Source organism: Cuculus canorus, chromosome 15 (assembly GCF_017976375.1).
Source record: "Cuculus canorus isolate bCucCan1 chromosome 15, bCucCan1.pri, whole genome shotgun sequence".
Classification (NCBI taxonomy): Eukaryota; Metazoa; Chordata; class Aves; order Cuculiformes; family Cuculidae; genus Cuculus; species Cuculus canorus.
In genome coordinates, this window is record NC_071415.1 from 11213127 (window position 1) to 11233921 (window position 20795).

At 53.2% G+C, this 20795-nt stretch overlaps 2 protein-coding genes across 4 annotated transcripts in view; one reads left to right on the plus strand and one right to left on the minus strand.

Annotated features, from left to right (window-relative positions):
* WIPI2 (WD repeat domain, phosphoinositide interacting 2) overlaps window positions 1–2714 on the minus strand; it is a 32189-nt gene extending 29475 nt beyond the window's left edge. Inside the window, exon 1 of the mRNA XM_054080337.1 lies at window positions 2647–2714. Coding sequence (XP_053936312.1) covers window positions 2647–2699 — 53 coding nt within the window. The 5' untranslated portion in view covers window positions 2700–2714. The remainder of the gene's footprint in view (window positions 1–2646) is intronic.
* Window positions 890–19878, plus strand: MMD2 (monocyte to macrophage differentiation associated 2). Of its 3 annotated transcripts, XR_008452395.1 has the most exons (8): window positions 890–1255; window positions 13767–13848; window positions 14523–14683; window positions 14780–14854; window positions 15138–15239; window positions 15799–15868; window positions 16252–16591; window positions 16680–19876. XR_008452395.1 is itself a non-coding variant. In XM_054080342.1 (7 exons), the coding sequence occupies exons 1-7, from the start codon at window positions 1209–1211 to the stop codon at window positions 16453–16455; spliced, it is 741 nt and encodes a 246-aa protein (XP_053936317.1). In that variant the 5' UTR covers window positions 890–1208; the 3' UTR covers window positions 16456–19875. The 3 variants fall into 3 exon arrangements, 2 of the variants coding, with proteins under 2 accessions (XP_053936317.1, XP_053936318.1); XM_054080342.1 differs by having other exon boundaries at window positions 16252–19875; XM_054080343.1 differs by lacking the exon at window positions 15138–15239 and having other exon boundaries at window positions 16252–19878.
* The last annotated feature ends 917 nt before the right edge of the window (window positions 19879–20795 follow it).

Sequence of the window (20795 nt, forward strand, 5' to 3'; positions counted from 1 at the left end):
CAGGATTAAATGATGCCTTCAATTAAGGGACCCCTCAATTTTTGTTTGTTTTGGCTTTTAGGAGATGTGTATATGTGATTTCCCATAGAAATGGCCAAACGATCCTAACTATTTGTGTTGAGATGTCCTTGGCTGTTCCACCTTCCTCCCATCAATGTTATGACAGCATCAGCAAGGAGAGGTTGCACGGGAGAGACCAGGGCTGTCCTGCTCCAGTTGCTGCTGGCCTTAGGTCACCTTTCTTGTCCCTTAGCTGCTGGCCTGAATGTGCCTGCAAGCCTCTGGCACAAGGAGGGCACGGATGATGCCCATCTGCCTTCAGGCAAGCTCTCATCACTCTTTGCACCCCTTTGAGCTGCCCCACCTCAGATATACACCGGGATGTCGACTCCTGTGAAAACTGCTCGGGGAATGCAGAGGATAGAGGGGTGAAGACTTAGGATAGAGATGGGATGAGAATCCTGAGATCTCCAATTCTTGCCTTGCCGTTGTGTGGCTTCATCCCTTTTCTCCTGAGCAGGACGGGACCGTGGGATGATGGTGGGAGCCACGTCCCCACCCACGGGCACCCCACAGCCATGGGGCCGGGGCAGAGCCTCCCACCCTGCCGAGGCTTCTGGAAAATAACTGGGGAGGGGGGAGAAACCATTAAAATGAAATAAATCATAGCAAAGCCCCCCAAAGCAGGTCCCCGGGGATAGCGGGGGCACCGCGGAGCCCCTCGGGGCAGCGGGCGGGCTGCCTTCTCTCGCCCATCCCTCCCCCCGCCGGGCTTTAATCACATTTTCAATTCAAATCTGCTGCTATTTGATCCTCCGGGGGTGGCGACAGGGGGTGGGTGGGGGGGGAGTATTTTTAGCCGTGCTTGAAGCCACCGGGGTGGCTGAGGGGGATCGCGCAGGTTGCTGTGACCGGCAAGAGTTGGACGGGCTCCCCCTCCTCCCTTTATTCCTCCTCCTCTTTGCAGTGGGGCTCCCTCCCCGCTCCCGGAGGTGGCCTTTGTTTTCCCCGTGTCGCTCTCCCGAGCAGCCGAAGGGGGGGCTGGACCGGCCGCCCCTTCTCCTCCCGTCCCCGCCCCGCGGGCTCGGTGCGGGTCCCCCCCCCACACCCCGGGCGGCACCGTGTCCCCCTCCCCAGCCCCGGGGCTGAGCCGCTGCTGCTGCTGCTGCCGCCGCCGCCCCTCCCGGGACCCCCATGGCACCGCCGCGATGTTCGCATCCCGGCTCCTGGATTTCCAGAAGACGCGCTATGCCAGGTAAAGCCGTCGGCGCGGGGTCCCCGAGCCCCAGGGCAGCCCCAGCCCCTGCCCGGGCTCAGCTCCGGGGGGGTTTAGAGCCCCAAGGGAACCTTCAGAAGCTGCCGAGTGCCCCGAAGCCCAGGGGAGGAGCGGGATGGTCGTTTGGGAGAAGGATACCCACTTTTCTGCATCCCTGAGAGACTCCAAGCATCCTTAGGAGCCCTCGTTGCCTTTCGCTGGGTGGAACTTCACCGTTGTTCTCTGGCTTCTGGGGAACCAGGAGCCCAGCTCCCCTCCTGCTGCCTGCAGACCCTCAAGGAGGGACCGATGTTGCCCAGGGTCCCCCTGCACCCAGGTGAAGCCCCCTCGGAGTGGCTCCCCCAGCCTGGACCCAGGGGCTCTGCAGGGCTCCTGTGGGATGCACACCAGTGGTGGAACCTTCTCCCCTTCCATGAAATACCCAGGGAGGTTCTCCAGCAGCAGCAGGGACTCATTTTAAAAGCTTAGATATGCTAGGAAACCTCATGGTGTTACCTGTGTAGGGAGAAACCTGAGCACCGCCAGGCACGGGTCAGAGGGCACTCGGCCACACACATGGCTGTGGTATCAGATGCGTTCTTTAGTAGGAACATGATGGGTGATACAGGGACAAAAGCCACCCGCAGCCCTCCCGGCACGCCGGGTGGCCGAGGATGAGTTGGATCACACAGCCCTGGGTGATGCATGGCCAGAGGGATGCTAGGGGTACTCAGTTTTTCTACTCCCTGTGACTGTGGTGGGATGTTCTTCTGGCTCTGGAGGCTCCTACAGTCTGGCACAGCTCCTCGGAGCATTCAGCTCTACTGCTGCCATGGTCAGCCTCCCAGTGGTCTTCTTACAGTCAGATACCAGAGAAAAACTTGTCCAGAAAGGACTGGTGATGGTGTTTCTTGCCTGCTTTGGGCAGGACCATCTCTGAGGGATGTTAACCTGAGCTGGGTAAGGGTAGGAGACCTCCCTCTCACCCCCTCGAGCCACTAGCTCCTCTCCTTCCAGGTGTCCCAGAGGGAAAAATCCATGCTTGCACCCCCAAAATCTGCCAAAAACATAAGTACCTGCTTATAGTTTTGATGCTGTAGCTGCCTCCTGATAATTGTTACCTGGGGGAGAGGCAGGAGGTACCCAGCAGCTCTGCACAATTCATCTGGCCTCAAACTCCATGCGAAAACAGAGAATTCATAACTTCTTTTTTCCCCAGCTGGCTTGCAGAGGACAGAGCCAGGGGCAGATGAATCTGAGCAAAGCTCTGTACCCCCCTAGCAGGAGGAAACCTTTACCTTTGTCCCATGGCAGCAGTGCAAAAGCTCTCCGGAGGCAGGCAGCAGAGCAGGGGCTGCCCCCTACCTCCAGTACCCCACTGAAGAACTCACCTGCCAGCCTGTTGCTTGATGTACCCAAAATCAGCGTGCTCAGACCTTGTCATGATCCTTTCTGGAGGCAACTTGTTAAATGGAGACGTGGCTTTACAGAAAGCCTTGCAGGGACAGAGCCCATGCGCAGAGTCGAAGCTGTGGGGCGTGGGAAAGGTCAGATCTGCAGGGCATCCTCCAACTCTCACTGGATGCCAGGCTGGATGGGGAAGCAGGAGACAGGTACTCCCTTGGCTTTCATCCCAAGACACACTAAGGTAGTTGCCAGCATGTGATGCTAACCTACATCACCACAGATATCCTCTTAGCCTAGTGCTTAAAAATAACAGTTGGCTAATCCTCATCCCCTGACCACAAACACCAGCTCTCCTCTCCGCAGATACGCTCTGCTGTGGTGTATCCGGAAAGAATCTCCAAGAGCTGCTCTTTCCTTTGTGTCACAGACATTCTTTCAGCTTCCCTTGCCTGTGAGGAACAGGGACTGAGATTCTGCGATGGGGAATGGAGTGAGCCAGAGCCACAGGGCTCACAGTGGCAAATGCCCTTTAAGGCATTGGAAGCATCTTGCAGCATCTTTTCAGAGGATGAGAAACTCTTGCCTGTGGCCTTCTTTGTTTAAAAAAAAAAAAAAATTGGAGAAAGTTTTATTTGTGCCAGAAAAGCCTGGAATAGCTTTGTTTTTAATGTTGTTTTATCCAATTTTGACTGAGGACCAAGAAAGGAGGAACTTGGCTATTGATACACCTGCCAAAAGGAATAAATAAAACGCAGCGTGTTGATGAAAGACCTGTTGTGCAAAAGCTGCAGCAAAGGCACTGGGCTTTGAACAAAGAGATGAAAGGCAGCAGTCAATACGTGAGCACTTCTTGAACTGACAGGAGAAAACTCAGAGCTAGAGGGGCACCAGATCCCTCCTGGCTGGGCTTTGGAGATGAAGCATCGTGGCTGGAGCAGAGGGGAAGAAAGCAAAGGGCTGTCACTCTGGTGGGAATAGGCAATGCCATTTGAGCAGGTTGTGGTTATAAATGAGGCTGGCTGTGGTTTCTGCTGTGTTGCAGGGTCCACAAGGCTCTTCCATCATCTGCCACCATGGGTAAAGGGAGTTAGAATGTGCTGTTGCTGCAAGGCTTTTCCTGTTGCTCGAAGCCTGCACAATGGCAAGTGATATCCATCTCCTACACAACAGGCCAAATTCAGCCACGACGCTGGCAGCGGCACACAGTGACAGGGTGTGAGAAGATGCGATTCCTCCTGCTTTATCCACCAGATAGTTGTTTACCCACTCCACTCCCAGGCTGTCTTCTCCTCTTCCCTTTCTCCCAGCCTATAGACATAGTGCTGGTCTCCGGCAGAACAACAGATCGGTGCAAGTTTTATCACTACACTCATCAGTCAGGTTACACTGAGCCGGTAACAGATCCCTCCTCTTCACCACTGGCTTTGACTCCACTTTGGCCCACTTTTTCCTTAGACATGATCTGCTTCCTCCTGCCCATGTATCTGTGGATCAGGCTCAGTTGGCCCACAGGGACAGAAAACGCTTCCTGGACTTTAGCCATCCAGAGACATAATTGAAAGGAAACATGATTAAGCAGAGAGCTACTGGATCTGGTGAGCCTCAGTGGCTCCAGAGCAGGCAGTGGAGAGGGCTTTGCTGGGAGCTGCAGGCTGCACAGGGCACTGAATCATCCTAATAAACTGAAAGCAGTTCACGACTTGATTTGTTCAGGTCAAAGACTCTAAATCTTATTGGCTTTGCTCATTTTGCCCTGTGTAGAATAACACAGAGAGGAACAGCCAGGAAAACACACATTAATTTCTCAGCCCAGAAGAAGCAGGAGGTTAGGGAGAGCTGAGGCTCCTGTAGGTGCGTGGTCCAGGCTTGTCCTCACCTTTGTGGTGTCCACAATGTAGCCACTGCCACATCCTTACTGGCATGAGGGGATGGAAAACTGAACTGTACGTTTGCTTAAAAGCAAATCCTCAGTTTGGGGAAAGGCAACTGGGAAGACCTTCCATGTTGCTACCTACACCTGTAATTACTGAGCAAGGAGTCATTTGCTGATGACTCTACCAGCATCTCCAGGCAAGAGAGGGAGAAGAGAGCCAGCAGGAATAGGAGAGAGAGAAAACATTGGGGTGTTCAGATCCCAAGCACAAGAAAAACAATGCCAGGCTAGTAGCTTGAGCAAAGCTACTGCATAGAGAAGATCTGGTCCCCCTTTGTTTTGTGATGAAAGTGAAAGCAGCCCTCTCCTGCTCCCACACATAGAAAGATACTTTTCAAGAGCTCTGCTTTCCCCACAGCCCACATGGGACAAAGCACTGAGAAGGGAAATGCTTTCAGCATTGATATCACAAAACAAGGCTCATCTGATGTCACTGACCAATCCTTTATTGGTTGCTCTGTGGGGACAGGTTGACTCATATACCTTAACATAGCACTGGTAGGATTCATCTCAGGTGGGTTTAGATGCACAGGGCACAGCTGTCATTGAAGCCAGATATATGGAAGGCAGCAAGTACCCAGAACATCGTTTGCAATGGGGTATTCCCTCAAAATGCTCCTTTACCTCCTTTGGGAGGGTTGGGGGACCCAACAGGATGGGCTCAGGTGGGGATCCCAGCACCGGAGATGTACAGCATTGGGCAAAGTGAGCCTCACGTCTTGTGATTTTGGGGAAAGGACAGTCTCTTGGCTGCCTGGGAAACAGATACCCGATGGTCTTTTCCTTCCTTCAGCTGGTATTGGAAATCAGCCTGATGTGATTCTTTGGCACGTCACTCTGGCCAGCTTCATGAGGTAGCAGCCAACACGATGCATGGGAAATTCAAGCTGCTGCCCAGCACAGCTAGTTGGTGAACACAAGAAACAGGGCCCTGCCAGGACTGCTCCCAGGCTCTCCTTCCTCTCCTCCTCGCTTCTCACACCCCCAGCTCCACAGCTAAACAAAGCAATGCAAACCAACTACAACTCCTAGAGAAAGGAAAGGAAAAGAGCACGACTGTTATTTCAGTTCAGTGCTCTTGCAGGGTGCTTGGCTGCTGAAGGAGATTGGTTGGGTATCCAGAGAGGTGCTGCAAAGGGATGGCTGCTCAGAGCAAGGGCTGTGCAAGGCAGAGAGGCACAACCAAACACACAGATCTCAGGTCTCCCTTTGCAGTTCTCCAGGTGAAATTGAACCTCAATACTATTTTCATGTACTGTTCATAGTCCAGAGTCTGATGGGCTCAATGCAATACACCAACTTCTCATAACGCAATACCACAAGCATCACGTGCCTGGTGTTTGCTTCAGATGCCAATTAGTTATGCTGTGCAGTGCTGACCTTCAGGAGAGTTTGAATCCAAGTCTGTGTTCTTGTTCAAGCTTATAGTCAAGGCTTGCTGCTGCTGAGGGAAGGATTTTGTGCAGAGAGAGATCAGCAGGTCAGGGGCAAGGAGTTACCTCCTCTGCTGCGCTCAGCAGCGCTGGCTGGTACCATAGCATCAGACACAGCCCTGTGCTCTGTTGCAAATAATACTAATAGATATCCTAGTATCTATTTGCCTGGCTAGTGAAATGCATGATTCTCCCTCTGTACCTTCGTTATCCAAAGACATTTGCTGAATAACTTACAGATATCATTGTACTTGAGCAGCATCCAGGAATTCCCAATGAGAGACAGGTTCTGTCTCTCGGGAGTTGCCATGGGGAGATGTTACAGAGCTGAGAAACCACAACTTGCCCTTGTAATTTCACAGTCACAGTGGCAGCCAGGGTTAGAGGCTCCAGCCCCTAGATTGCCCAAATCCTCTGCAGCAAGCAGGGGGGCTGGTGGTCGTGCTCACTCCTGCCTGCCTTGTGCTATTGCAGTGTTTAATCCAGCAGAGCCAGTTCAGGATTTGTCCCGCTTACTTCTGTGCTCAGGACAACACAGGCAAGGCAGCAAGGAACAGGAACAATGCCTTCCCAAACAAATAAAGAGAAAATAACAATTTTCACTTCTGGAAACAGTCCTCCTAACATTCATGAAACACCTGGGACATCAGAGTCATTTTGTGACTAATCAGCTGTTGTTGGAAGTCTCATGAGTACCAAATGAAACAAGAAGTCCCAGCTCAGGAGGTAATTTGGGAAACACTCACCATTCCCATCTGTTGTGAATAAACAAACAGCTCTGCTGTGGTTGCAGGGTCATGAATTGCCTTGGAAGAGTTTGACATATTGTCTACGTAAAGAGTAGAAAGTCTGCTGGAGAAAAAAAATAAATATCCCTGTACAGAGATGGGGAATATGGACAGCTATGACCCTCCTGGGAATTACCTGCTGAATTCCCACCTACCAACCAAGCCCTCCTAGACATCTGTGGGCTCTCACTGGTGCAGAAATGTTTTTTGCCTGCACCCAGCCTGGGTTGAAAGCCTCCTGTGGCTGTCTCTGCTAGGGTGAGGAGCAAGGAACAGGAATCAACTATACCTTTGGTGTGGTCCCCATTGTACTCAAGGAAATAACAGCAGTGTCTTCCCTCCTGCCAGCCTTGGCTCCTCACGTACCCAGGAGGTACATACATACATGAGGAGCCAAGGCTGGCAGGAGGGAGGACACTGCTGTTACTTCCCCGAGTACACCAGGGACCACCGCTGTGGCAACGGGCTGTGCCAAGGGGATCATTCCCGTCCCTTCATGGGGGACATCTCAGGGCCAAGCACAGCATGAACACAGCTGAGCTCATGGTCCCCATCCGGGAGCATCTCCACGTCAGCAAGCAGACTTGTTTAGCATTTCTCATGGCACACAGGCTGTATAGTGCCATAAGATGTTCTGCAGGCAGCCCAAGGTGTTTCCACATGTCAGAGCGCTGGAAACAAGCAAAATTGAGATGAGAGTAACCAGAGTTGATAAATGAGCATTCAATCTATAGCCTCTTTTGACTTGCTTTATGGCAGCAAGGCTTGCACTAGGGGCATCTGTGCAGGTTACTCTAGAAATCTGGTGATCCCCTAATTTACCCATAAGAAAGGTTGAGATGCTGGTTGAGATGAAAAGCCTTTCAGTTTACTACTTCAGTTGCTCCATAGCCAAGCTGACAGCTCTTTGCACAATGCCAGCAAGCAGTACAAAAGAAAAGACTGAGCCATCTTGCTGCTACTCACGTGGGATGGGCTGGTTTCAAATGAGAAGTCCACAGAGCAGGCTTGTCCTGGCTGTCCCTTCTCCCCCAGCCCAGAGAACCAACCCCCAAGCACACAGCACATGCAGCTCAGTTTTCCAAACCAGGAACACCATATGTTAGCGTAGGAGCATGAAAATGCTGAGGAGCGGGCATGGAACTAGAGGTTTCAGCTCTTAACAGGGTGCCACGCAGCCATGCACAGGTCTGCGTGGGTGGCTCTGCAGATGGCAATGCTGGGCAGCATCAGCCTGAGCCTTTGCGTTTCTGCTTCTCAGTGGCAAACATTCCCATGTCAATGTGTAGGAGAGAAAAACAGGATTTCTGAACTGCTCCTGGGCTGGGTAAAGCAGCTGCGTGGTACTGCAGAGTCTGGGAGCTCCCCACCAGTAGCTGCAATCGAGGTGGAAGGGCTACCAAGCCTTTCTCACATCACTGAGTTGATCAATTGATGTCCTGGGAGGGGGTTCTGAGCACATCCCTGCCGTCCTGCTCTGTGGCACCATGCCCTGTCCATGAGCAGCACTCGGAGCCCTGTGCTGCACCATCACACACAGCTCACCAGGAGTAAGCTAATTATGAATCACAGAGAAGCTCAAGGGGATGAAGCTTCTTACCAGGGACTGCAGCTGGAGCATTACCAGATTATGGATCAGAAGCAGGGCACACACCAAGCCCCAGCTTACAGGGATGCCGCTGCAGTTCACACGTGAATGCAAGCCTGAAGACCAAGCCCTGGCATCTGCACTGCGTGTGCAGCCTCTGGGCTCATTAGGGCAAATCCAGACCGTGCACTGAAGAGGAGTCTGAGGCCACTCTTCCCTACAGGGACACATCTGCTCCATCACTGTCATTTCAGGCATACCAACACTTGTTCTACCAAGGGACAACCCAAAGAGCACCAGCAGGACTTACCACCTCTGCTGCTCAGTGTCTGCCAAAAGCTTTCTCTGTCCTTCCTCTCTGACAAGATGCCACCGTAAGGATGCAATGCTTCAACAGCTTCTCTGTTACTTAAAGAAAATCAGTGTTGACATGCAATCATAAGGAGAAATCCCCTCAATTTTCAGTCAAATATCTTGGAGCTGCCAGCAGGGAACACAGCCCAGAAACACCCCAGCTGCTGGGGCAAGAGGGAGAACACACAGCAAACCAGCACCACATCTCCAAAGACATTAAACCAAATCCTGAGCAAGCCCAGCCCTTTTATAAGCTATTTGCAGGTGAAACTTGTAAAGATTAGCTTGTCTGGGAAGATTCGCATCACCTGGGAGCAACCTTGGAGATGCCAGCTGCTCCTTCATCCGCCAGCACACGACGCAATGCACGGCTCTGGCATCTGGTGCTTTAGGGCTTGTCAAGGGGATGTGGTGCCTCTTCAAGTGTCACAGCCATGGCCACGGCCTTAGCAGTGCACAGGGGGAGCCCAGCTCCTCAAGACATAGATACACAGCCACATGTCATGTGTGTAGTCTGATTTATAGCGGGGTTGAGGGTGTCAGGTGTTGGACTGGCTTCTTGCAAGAGGAGGGATGAGCTGCTCCATAGGAGTGGAGGCAACTCCCAGCTCACACCTCCCCATCCATATCTGAGTGGTGATCTTACACCCTCCTCACATTAGCCTTCCACCAGCTTGCCTAGAGGGTGTCACAATGATTATCCTCATTTGGAGAGGGAGAAAGGGTGGCAAGAGGGAGATAAAGTGATGTGGCAGAGGCTGGTCAGAGAGTCAGTATTGAAGACAACACTAAACCCCATCTCTCCCAAACACAGCCTGACCTGAGTCTCCTTTAGGGCTGTTCCCCGTGTATGTAGGGGACATCTTTCCTGCAGCGTCCCACGTCTCTGTCTGTGTGAGTGTGTGGTGCTCATGGAGTGGCTGATGCAGGTTGTCTTGGTGCCCCCAGAAGAGCTCAGAAGCACCAATGCTCCACATGACCCATCCAGAGGAATAATTTAATTTAATCCCCTTTTTACCTTCTTTGACGCAACGTGGCAAAGCAAGAACCAGGCAGAAATGCGTGATTTTTGAGGCCAGAAATTTGTTCTTGGATAAGAGTCTTCCAAAAAACTCAAAAAACCCCTATCCCAAAGCCACAAAAAGAGAATGGGAGAAAGAGAAGGAGAAAGGAACAAGCCTGGGAAGCCGGCTCTGTACTTTGCCCCGGCTGCATGGGACAAGGGGCTCTTTGTTTCCCCAGCCGGAGCGTGCTGCACTGGCCCTTTTCAGTCTCCCTCCCTGGGAAAGGGGCCAGGGGGAAGTAGGCATAAGCAGGGCAGGCAAAACCCTCGGGCTGCAGTGAATAACCCTTGCTCGGATCCCATCAGCCCCCCCCCATCTTCATATAGCTGGTCTGTATAGCATCTGCCAGAAATGGCTCTGGGAAAAAAAGGTGCCCCTTGGGTCTCTGCTTTCCATGCACATCCCTGAAAATGACTGTGCTGGTGTTCTTGCTGTGCAGGGGGGGCGGTTAAACTTTCTGTGCTTTTTGGATTTTGTTATCCTAAAGCAATTGCTAAAATGCCATTGAAGCAGCCAGCCGGTGTGTAATCCCCTGCCTGTGGCTTCCTAGACTCATTTTGTCAAGCGAACCACATCTCCATGGCTTTTCTGGGTACCTAGGTTGGTGGCAGTGTAGGCTTGAGGGTGTTGGGGACAAGCAGCTCTCGTTTCCTCCCACCCTGGGGATACTGCCAAAGCGTCCCCAAGCCTATGGAGCTGGTGATGATTGTGGATTCAGCCAGCTGGGCAGGAGACTTGCTGCAGAGAAACAAGGCTATGTTTGGAAAATCATAGAATCATAAGGTTGGAAAAGACCTTTGAGATCATCAACTCCAACTGTCCCTGTCTTCTACTAAACATGTCCCCAAGCACCTCCTCTACACACCTTTTAAACACCTCTAGGGTTGGGGACTCAACCACCTCCCTGGGCAGTGATTCCAGTGCTTGAGAACTCTTTCTGTGAAGAAACTTTTCCTAACGTCCAATGTAAACTACCCCTGACACAGCTTAAGGCCATTCCCTCTTGTCCTGTCACCTATCACTTGGGAGAAGAGACCAACACCCACCTCTCTGCAACCTCCTTCAAGGTGGTTGTAGAGAGCGATAAGGTCTCCCCTCAGTCTCCTCTTCCTTCTTATCCTTATTTTCTTGCGTTGAAAAACCCCAGAGCTCTGTCTGGCTGCCAGCAATTCCCTTCTCCTGGCCCCAGCAGCACAGAGCTGAGGCTGGGCAACGCACAGCAGCCTCCCACAGGGCTCTTGGGTGCTCTGGGCTTTCATCAGCTCTAATGAGAGTTGCTAGTGCCCTCCCTGAGCACGTCTGTCTGTCTGTCCAGGCTGGGACACAGGTCTGAGACTGGTTTCCATATCAGTATGGCAACTTTCTGCACGCTGGGAGTGACGCAGGGCTCCCTGTGCCCTGGCCTGCATGTATGATAACATGAGCTGGATAGATGGTTTGCATCCCAGGATGGTGGGAGACAGATAAGATCCCAGGAGAGAAGAGAAGGTGAGGAAATGACCTCTGCTCCCCTGGAGGGCGAGGTGCTACAGTGCATCCGGGGACTCATCCTGCCTTGCCAAGAGATGTGCAAACACTGGCTGCTCTTGTGCTTGTTTGCACAGCTCTGGTCCTGAGCACAGAGGGCAACAAAAATGCACCCACATAGCCCCAAAATACAATGCTGGCTGCTCTGTGAGGGCCCTGCTGTACCCAGGCTTGCCCAGCACTTTGCAGCCAGGTCCCACATCTATGATGCTCCATATCCTGTCCTTCACATATTGCTTACTAGAAAGCAGAGCAAGGAAACAAGAGCAATCCCTCCCCAGGTCAAAAAAAACCCATCCTCCTCAAGGCTGTTTCTCCCTCCAGGAGAAGCAGAGGTTTGCAGCACACCGCACCAGCATGGCTTTGGGTTTCAGGGATGCATTGCTGTTTGACATCATCCTGTGGGGACAGCAGGGGTGGTTCTTCCAGAGATAGGGAGGATATTTGCACACCCCAGGGTTCCCTTCCCAAAGGGTCCAGGCACTCCTCAGCGCTAGGGAGGGGCTGTGGGAACTGGCTCCATTGCTGCTCCCTGTTATTGCTCTGAACAGCAACTGCCAGAACGGAGGGGAGATGGTGAGGGGATTTGTTAAAACAAATACATTCAAGGAAAAGGCCTCCAATGTGTTTCCTCAGCAACTGTGACATCACGCAGGATGTCTGATGTGTCGTGTTCCCCCTCGCCTTATTATTATAAGGGAAAAGAAAGAGAAGAAGAAAGCAAAGGGGAGCTGGGGACAGTCTCCTGGCAACGCTGGGGACATTACTGACCTGCTGCCAGGGGGACACGGCTCCGGCGTGGGGAGCTCAGCCAGCCCTGGTGGCTGGAGTGCCCAGATGGGGAGGGCATCCCTGGTGTCCACTGGGATGGAGGCAACATCACGCCAGGCACAGCCACGTCCCCAGGGATGCCCAGTTGTGCTTCCTGGCCACAACCTTGCAAAGCCCTGACTTACCTGAATTTGCAGAGTGGTGGGAGCTTAATCCCCTCTGCGTTCCCTTCTTAATTCAAGATACTTTTTTGGTGATAATGACTGTGCTTCTTCCCGCAGTGCCGGGGTGTGACTGGAGTCAGGGCAGGGGCTGGGGACAGGGTCCCTGCACAGGCTGTCACTGCTGCCTGCGGGGAACGCGTTGCATGCCTGAGCCTGCTGTGGCCATTCTCCCTCCGACTCAAATCCTGATTGTTTGAGCTATTTAATCCACCCTGGCTCACTTGTAACGGACAGCAGTAAGCAGCTCAGGCAGTGGGGCTGAGCAGACAGGAGGTGGCAGAGGAGTCTGCATGGGCATGGTTGGCTTGGGGATGAGAAGAGGGGATTTTACTGCCTTTCCCAGTGCCTGGACGAAGGGTTCACCCTGCACCCAATGGCAAGGTCCTGCCAGCCCCCGAGGCTCCTCAGCCCAGCTGTGAAATGTGCTGCAGATGGTGCCGGAGCTGAGAGCAAACGGGGTCAGAAAGCAATTAGCCCGGGTCCTGCAGGGCAGCCCCACTGGCGCCCACTCAGCTTGACTGTCTTGACCCGAGTCACAGCAGAAAAGGTCTTTAAACCACTGATTACCAGGAGCAGCCAGGAAAGGATCACTCTCTATTTGCGTGTTTCTTATTCCCTTTCGCTAAGCCTCCACTGCTGGCCCCTGCCAGAAGAGGATGACGAGCAAGGCAGTGCTTTGCCCCGGCCTGTTATCATGGATGCAAATTTAATTTGCCTTTTAATACAGTGTTATGTACCTGGCAATGGACTAGCCAAGCCTGATACTATTTTTTATTACTCTATGTTGATCCACCAGGGGAAAACGATCCATTCTTCTGAACACCAAGAGCAAGCTGATACCTCAGGCTAAGAGAAACAGAAATAAAGATACCAGTTTCCAAGGGAGTGTGATGCATTTCCCCCCTGCAGCAGCCTGTGTGGGGCTGTGCAGCTCCTGTGGGTAGGAGGTAGATGCAGGTGGTACCCAGAAATTGAAGGTGTCCTGGAGGATACCCTTGTTGGAGCAGGGCACACGGCTCTGACATGAGGGTTTCACTGCTAGATGGGTCAGGAACCCACAGCAGGTCCCCCTCAGTATGCTGCGTGTCCTCTTCACTGCTGGGGTTCTTCCCACTGCTGCCATGACTGCCCTCTCCTGCCCACAGCAGCAGGCAGAGCTGGCTCCTTCCTTCTGCTCTCCAAGCAACGGCAGCTACCAGGAAATGCTTCAGCCAGAGCTGTAGCACCTGGGGTGTCGACATTTGGAGCCAGACGGATGGACAAGTTATGCCCAGTGTCGGGGTCACTTCTGCAGGATAGCTGGAGCAAAACCAAGCTGAAGTAGGGCTCTAGGCTGGGGTGTTGGGGAGTGTCCCTGTGGAGACCCCTCTAAGAGGGCTTTCCCCCAAATCCCACCCCCTAAATGCGTTTCTCTCCCTGCAGATTCATGAATCACCGTGTCCCATCCAACTGCAGGTACCAGCCAACAGAGTATGAGCACGCAGCCAACTGTGCCACACACGCGGTGAGTCTGTGTCATTATCTTGGGGCGAGGGAAGATGGTATTCAGCTCTCTGGGGATCTCCTGCAGACCTTCAAGGAACACCTAAAAATGTCCATGTTCAGCCCTGGAGCAGCTGCCAAGGGTCTTAGGGCTGCGATGAGGCAGATGTGGCCCAGATTCTCCTGGGGAGTGGGGATGTTCTCCCTCCTTCTGCCCTAGGAAGCTGCTGTGCGTCTCCCTTGCTCTCACCCACCATGTCCCCATGGAAGCTGGCTGTGGGCTTAGTGGAGCAAAAGCGTTTTACAAAGTTCCCTGAAATTGGAGTGTTTTTCACAGCAGAAATGATGACAGGCACCCTGTGGGGCTGCCTACGCGACGGTGGAAGTGAGCACTCCTCACATCAAGGTTTCCCTCAGGAGCTGGCAGCTCCCACTCTGAGCCATGGGAGATGATTCAAATATAGACGTTCTCCTTGTTCCTTCCTCCTCCTCTCTACCTCCACCTGGAGAAGCTATTTTGGAGCTGCACCATGCAGGAAGACACTGTCTGGCTGGTGTGGGTGGCCAGCCTGCCCGTTATGGATGGTAGCTTTGACCAGAAGTAAAAGAAACACCTAAAATGAAAAGCAGGGACTATATTATAGCTGCTTGATGGAAATGCAAAAAGTCAAAACCAGATTTGTTTCTCCCTTCCAGCTGTGGATCCTGCCCAGCATCCTTGGCAGCTCCATCCTCTATGTTCTCTCTGATGACCAGTGGGAAACTATCTCGGCCTGGATCTATGGCTTTGGCTTGTCCGGCCTCTTCATTGTGTCCACTATCTTCCACACCATCTCCTGGAAGAAGAGGCATCTTAGGTACCAGCCCTGATTGCTCGGGGCTTAGGAAGGGGTAGAGGGTCTTGAGGCCCTTGATGCCACATGCTGTGACCTGTCTGTCCATCCATCCTGCAGGACTGTGGAGCATTGCTTGCACATGTTTGACAGGATGGTGATCTACTTCTTCATTGCAGCATCATATGCTCCCTGGTGAGTTACCGGTGAGTGGGACCCATCTCTTGGTCCCACTGGAGGGCAGAAAAATCAGCCCAGCTCCATAAAATAGGGTTTTCCTCTCTGGTTTTCGCTTTACTCAAGGCTGTACTCTACCCCTTCCCACAAAGCATCCCTGTCCTGTAGATTTCAGCCCTTTTAAGTTGAATTTACAAGTTGGGAAGACCCTTTGGTGGGACAGCCATGGGGGCGAGGGCAGCATTTCTCTGGACCTGGGTGCTGCCCTAGACCCACCTCACCACAGAGCTGGGTCTTGCAGGCTGAACCTGCGGGAGTTGGGTCCCTGGGCTTCCCACATGCGCTGGATCATCTGGATCATGGCATCTGTTGGGACCATCTACGTTTTCTTCTTCCATGAGCGGTGAGTGCCTTTACCTGGCCCCATGCTGGTGGGTACTGCAGAGCCCAGCTCAGCTCTGCCAGCCCCTCTTAATGCCCCAACAGTAGTCAAGCCGTGGGGAAGAGCAAGAAGGATGGAGAAAGACAGACAGACAGATGTATAGATAGATAGGTACAGGGTCCCTGGGCAGCCTCCTAATCAGCTGGCCGTGGAGAACTTCCGTGGACCACATCCTTCCCCATCTGCACCTTGGTTTTAGGAGCTTTGGTGGGAGGGAGGTGGGAGCAGGGACGCACTGCCATGAGTTTTTTCTTCCACAGGGTGGCACCAAATAGAAAGCAAAGATGCTCCAGACGTCTCGATGGCTCTGAGCTGGCAGCTGCCAAGCCAGGGTGGGGGTCCATCCCCCCAGGAGCAGGGTGCCAGCCCCACCACAGGGGTGTGACTCTCACATGAGGACACGAGAGCTGCAGTGATGGCATTTCTACCCTTTTCCCTATAGCACAGCCACTTCATTACAAGCATAAAACTCGGTGCTCCCTCTGCACTTGCCTCCTAACAGCTTCTCTGTTGGTCGCAGGTACAAGCTGGTGGAGCTGGTGTGCTATGTTATCATGGGCTTCTTCCCTGCCTTGGTCATCCTTTCCATGGTAAGCCACTGCTGGCAAGCATGCGGGCTTAGCCTGAAAGTAATCCCAGTGGGGCCAGTTTGTCTCTGGTGGGTCGGTGCGCTCCGGGCTGTGTGATGGATAAAGCCATCCCCAAATACTATATAGTCTGGGTTGGTTTTGAAGGTGGTTTGGGTGCCTAGCAGTGACCACGTGCACCTCCAGCAGACCTCCTGCCCAGGCTCCGTTGGTTGAAATCCTCCCGGCCAAGCTGGGCTGCTGGGTCCCTGCTGTAGCAGATGGCAGAGTGAGGGTCGTCCTTTCACCCTGCAGCTACGGACACACTTCTAGTCTTGATAGGGTGGTGGGGAAAGGGCAGGCATGCTGCAGCCACTGCTGAGCCCTGTCTCCCTGCCTTCTCCCAGCCCAACAGGGATGGCCTCCCAGAGCTGGTGGCTGGTGGACTCTCCTACTGCCTGGGCATGGTTTTCTTCAAAAGCGATGGCCGCATCCCCTTCGCCCATGCCATCTGGCATCTCTTCGTGGCTATCGGAGCTGGCATCCACTACTACGCCATTTGGAGGTACCTCTACCGGCCCAGCGCGATGGAGGCAAAACCATCCTGGTAGCCACCTCAGAGACTTCATTTGCACCAACCAGCACATGCAGGCATGGAGGAGATCGGGGAGGCAGCTTGTCCTGTGGGCTCAGCCCAAATCACCCACTCACTCCGTGGGCAGCAGCCACCAGTGCCCTTCCCGCAGGGTCAGGAGAGCCTGGAGGTTGATTTTAAACAGTTTTTTTGTTGTTTGTTTTTTTTTTTTTTAATCTTGGGAACTGTTTCTTTTTTTAGGCAAAGGTTTGGTAACCTGGTGGCCAATCAACAGGCTGTGGGCGATAAGGAGTGACCACTCACTGGGGAGGTTTCACTCACCTGCCTGACCTCGAGCAACCCACAGGGACCTTGGCCCCACATGCCTCTAGTTAGTGACACCCTGGATTTGGCTACCAGAGATTTTAGTGTGGGCCACGCATGGGACTTGAGCTGTAGGGGAAGGGAAGAGACCTGGCTTTTTACCCCTGGGATGTCTGGGACCGCGGCTGCCCCAGCCGAGGAGGGGGGGCATGCTGACACCACCCAGGCTTAGCTCCTAAATGGTCCTAAGTCATGCCAGCATCAGCCGCCCCCCTCCCAGGTTCTTGATGGGAGGATCCAGAGTCAACAAAGCCTTACATAGGATTGAAACTTGAATGTCTTCCAGCACTCCCCAGCGTCAAGAAAATCCTTTCTCTAAGCCAGTATTAAGTGCACAACTCTGTACGTCACCCCTTGATGGACCCTTGGAGTCCCTACAAACCTTTTCTGCCTGGGGCACTTTGTTTTCCTCTCTGGTTCTGGCAGCAGCTCTGAAGCGCAGCCCCGCTCTGCTGCACGCGTGCCTTTGCCAGGCAGGGAGCAGAGGGGAGATCCTGCTCCTGCATCCACCTGGATAGGGTCAGCCCAACCGCATCAGGGGATTTTCTTTCTCCTCACGTGAACCTCCTTGGATTAGGATCGCAGGGCACCTGCCTTCTCTGCTCCCAGTTTGACGATGAGTCTCTTGCACAGTATCAAATTTAACTTCACTTTTAGGACGATTTCTGGCATTCCTGGGAATGCCACAAGGAAGATTCATCCATATGTTGGATCCTAAAAGGTGAGCTGTGATGGGGAGGTTCTAGTAATACTTGGCTTTTAAACCCCTAATGACAGCTATAGCAGTGCACCCCGAGGCAGGATAACGGGTTGTGGAGCCCCTGCCCAGCCATCAGGAGCAGCCCTGATGCTGCTGGATGGAAAAACACACCTGGTCCAGCTCACCAAACACACCGATAGAGCTGCTGGAACCAGAAGGGTCTGGTCCATGCTGGGAGCTGGTCAGCACAACAGCTCTGCTCTCTGTCCCGCCTACACCATCCCTGGGAACCCCTGAAGACATTGATTTCCCATCATTTCTCTTTGGCCTCTTGATTAATCACATCTGCAGCGGTCTCAGCATGATATGGCAAGCAAAGAAGATTTATAGCCATTGTCCTGCGTCTTCTGTTTCTCTGGCAGTGTACCAAGGAGCTGAGTTCCCAGTTCTGTCCCACCTCCTGCAGAGCTTAGGATCCCCCAGCCTCCAGTGCCATGCCACTTTGCAGCAAATAACCAAAGAGAAACCAGTGTGAGCCCGGTTTCTGCTGCTGCCTCTCCAGGCTCCCAGGTCCCAGCCCTTGCTCCATCACTTACCACAGATGGAGAAGTGGAGAAGGCATCTGGGCAATCCCAAACACAAACACAGGCTGGGCAGAGAATGGTTTGAGAGCAGTGCTGAAGAGAAGGACTTGGGGTACTGGAGGATGAGAAGCTCAACTTGAGCTGGAATGCATGTTCATAGCCCCAAAGGCCAACTGAACTGTGAGCTGTATGAAAAGAAGCACGACCAGCAGGGTGAGGGAGGGGCAGAAGCCCCTCTGCTCTGCTCTCCTGAAACCTCACCTGGAGTCCTGTGTCCAGTTCTGGAGTCCTCAGCACAGGAAGGACATAGACCTGTTGGAGTGAGTCCACAAAGATTACCTGAGGGCTGGAGCCTCCCACAGAAGGACAGGCTGAGAGGGTTAGCCTGGAAAAAAGAAAGCTCCAGGGAACCCCTTAGAGCAGCTTTTCAACACTGCCCTACAGAAAACCCTCCAGGAAAGTTGGGGAGGCGCTTTTTATCAGAGAGTGCAGGGATAGGATGAGGGGCAATGGTTTTCAGCTGAAACAGGAGAAATTTAGATTAGGTATCAGGAGGAAATGTTTCCCTGTGAGGGTGGGGAGGTCCTGGCTGAGGCTGCCTGGAGAAGTGGTGGCTGCTCCATCCCTGGAGGTGTTCCAGGCCAGGTTGGATGGGGCTTGTAGCCCCTGATCCAGTGGGAGGTGTCCTGGCACATGACAGGGAGTGGAACTGGATGAGCATTAAGGTCCCTTCCAACCCAAACCATTCTACGACTGTATGATTCTAAGGATGAGCTGTGAGTCACTGGCAGTTGGTGGAGCATGTTTCAGGTTGGAATAGTGGGATATGGGGTCCCAGAGTGGGAGCTGCCATTTTTGCCATCTCTGTGCCTCAGTTTCCCTGTCTGGGGGTGAAGGCTCTGACTTACCTCACAGGGCTCATGTGAGGGCCCTGTGACGCACTTAGAGGATGACTGGTGTTTACAAACACGGGCTTTGATTTAATTTGAGTTTAGGGAACTGGATTCCCGGAGCCACTGTGGGGTATGGCCACCACTGCGGCTCAGCGTGCCTGGGTCTCTTCCCCCTCCATCCTCTGGGGATGTCGCACCCTGGGGACAGATTGTGCACACAGCTGTCTCAGCCGCCAGTGAAACATCCCTCGGCTTGGGCCGAGGATACCCAAGGACCACTATCGCGTTTTGTCCATGGGCTTTGTCCCATGGGATTGTCTCAGAAGCCATTTTGCCGTTGGGAGCTTTTGGCCCTAAATCCACCTGGGGCTCCCGAGGCACGGGGAGGTGCCAGAAGGACCTTTCTGAGGCCACTTTGTCTCAGCCTCCTGCTGAAAATCCAGGGCAGGGTAGATGCCCGGTGGGAATATTGCCACCCTGCCTTGAGCCCGGATTTACTGAGTGGGCTTCTCTGTAACTGAGAAGTCCCCCCCTTTTCCCTTGCTTCCTAAATTCCTTCCCCTGCAAAGCAGTGTGGGAGGCACAGAACAGGATATCGGATTGTCCTCCTATTTTATACTAATTTTAAACAACTTGTAACATTGAGGATGTCTGTGGAGGGGGGTTTGAGGGATCTTTTCAGCATCTCGTGTTTTTCACTGTCCATTCTTGTTTGATTGGTATTTTATATTTAACACAGTATTGGGTCAAATTAAAAACAAATGTAAGGAAGATAACGCTAGTGAATATGTTTCCTGTGGAGTAGGATTGAAATAAAAACTCAAGATACCTCACTAATGCCTGCTTGTTAAATCGAAATGAGTTTCCCAGCAGTATCTGGAAATACGAAGTCCTCCTCGCGGCGATGAGTGCTGAGCACCGATTCACCTCAGTGCATGGATGACATTGCCATCTGCTGGTTCTGCTTGCCGGGGTGGGCCAGTGCCGCTTTGCCCTTTGCACCACCCGCATGGGGAAATTCAGTGGGGCCGGACGAAGAGCTTGCCAGCATCTCACCGACGTGGTTTCAACATCAATCCCTGTGTGCCCGCTCTGGCCCTGTCATTTCCCCTCCTGTGGTGGTGGCTGAGTTTGTGGTGGATATGTGTCGAGCCCTGGGGCTGCAGCCACAGGAGATGAAGGATGCCGGGGAGGAGGGAAACCTGGGGCAGAGTGGGCAGAAAGTGCTTGCTGCGGGACCCAGAGGGGAACCCACCATCACCCACCGGCTCCTACCAGCCTCTCCCATCGGCAGCAACTCCTCTTGGAGAATTTGTCCCCAACCAGGGATCCTGCTGGGCGGTGCTGCCTGCCCCAGGCTCTGCAAACCCCTCTGCCCTCTCCTTCGCACCTCTCTGTCCTAATTATGCCAGGGCTGGATCTCCCCCGGGCTGTGGGACCTGGCAGCTTTCCCAGTGAGCTGGAGAGGTTTTCCTGCTTCCAGGGGAAGCCCAACTCACTCTGAAACCTGACCCACAACTTCTACCTCACCCATCTCTTTGCTGCTGGAGATCGGGCTGGACTGGGAGGCCTCTTGGCTTCACTTTGGTTTTACGCTGTCTTCCCACAGGATGTCTGGGTGGCAGAGCCGCCTTCCCACCCGAAGCGTAACCCCTGAAACACCCATTGAACCAAAAGGAGGGCTTTTAACTGAGGGAGGCAGAGCATCAGCAACCGTGTCATCTTGAAAAACTCGGTGCGTTCCTGATAACAACCACCAGCCTGTGCGTAGCCACAGGAGTCTCCAGGCTGACTTTGGAGCTGGTTTGATAGAACC

What these genes read in the sequence shown, in the direction of transcription:
- MMD2 (XM_054080342.1), top strand. Translation starts at nt 1,209, where the DNA reads ATGTTCGCATCCCGGCTCCTGGATTTCCAGAAGACGCGCTATGCCAG. An exon ending in CAGAAGACGCGCTATGCCAG is followed by an intron (nt 1,256 to 13,766) that starts GTAAAGCCGTCG and finishes CTCTCCCTGCAG; the next exon opens with ATTCATGAATCACCGTGTCC. An exon ending in GTTTTCTTCTTCCATGAGCG is followed by an intron (nt 15,240 to 15,798) that starts GTGAGTGCCTTT and finishes TGTTGGTCGCAG; the next exon opens with GTACAAGCTGGTGGAGCTGG.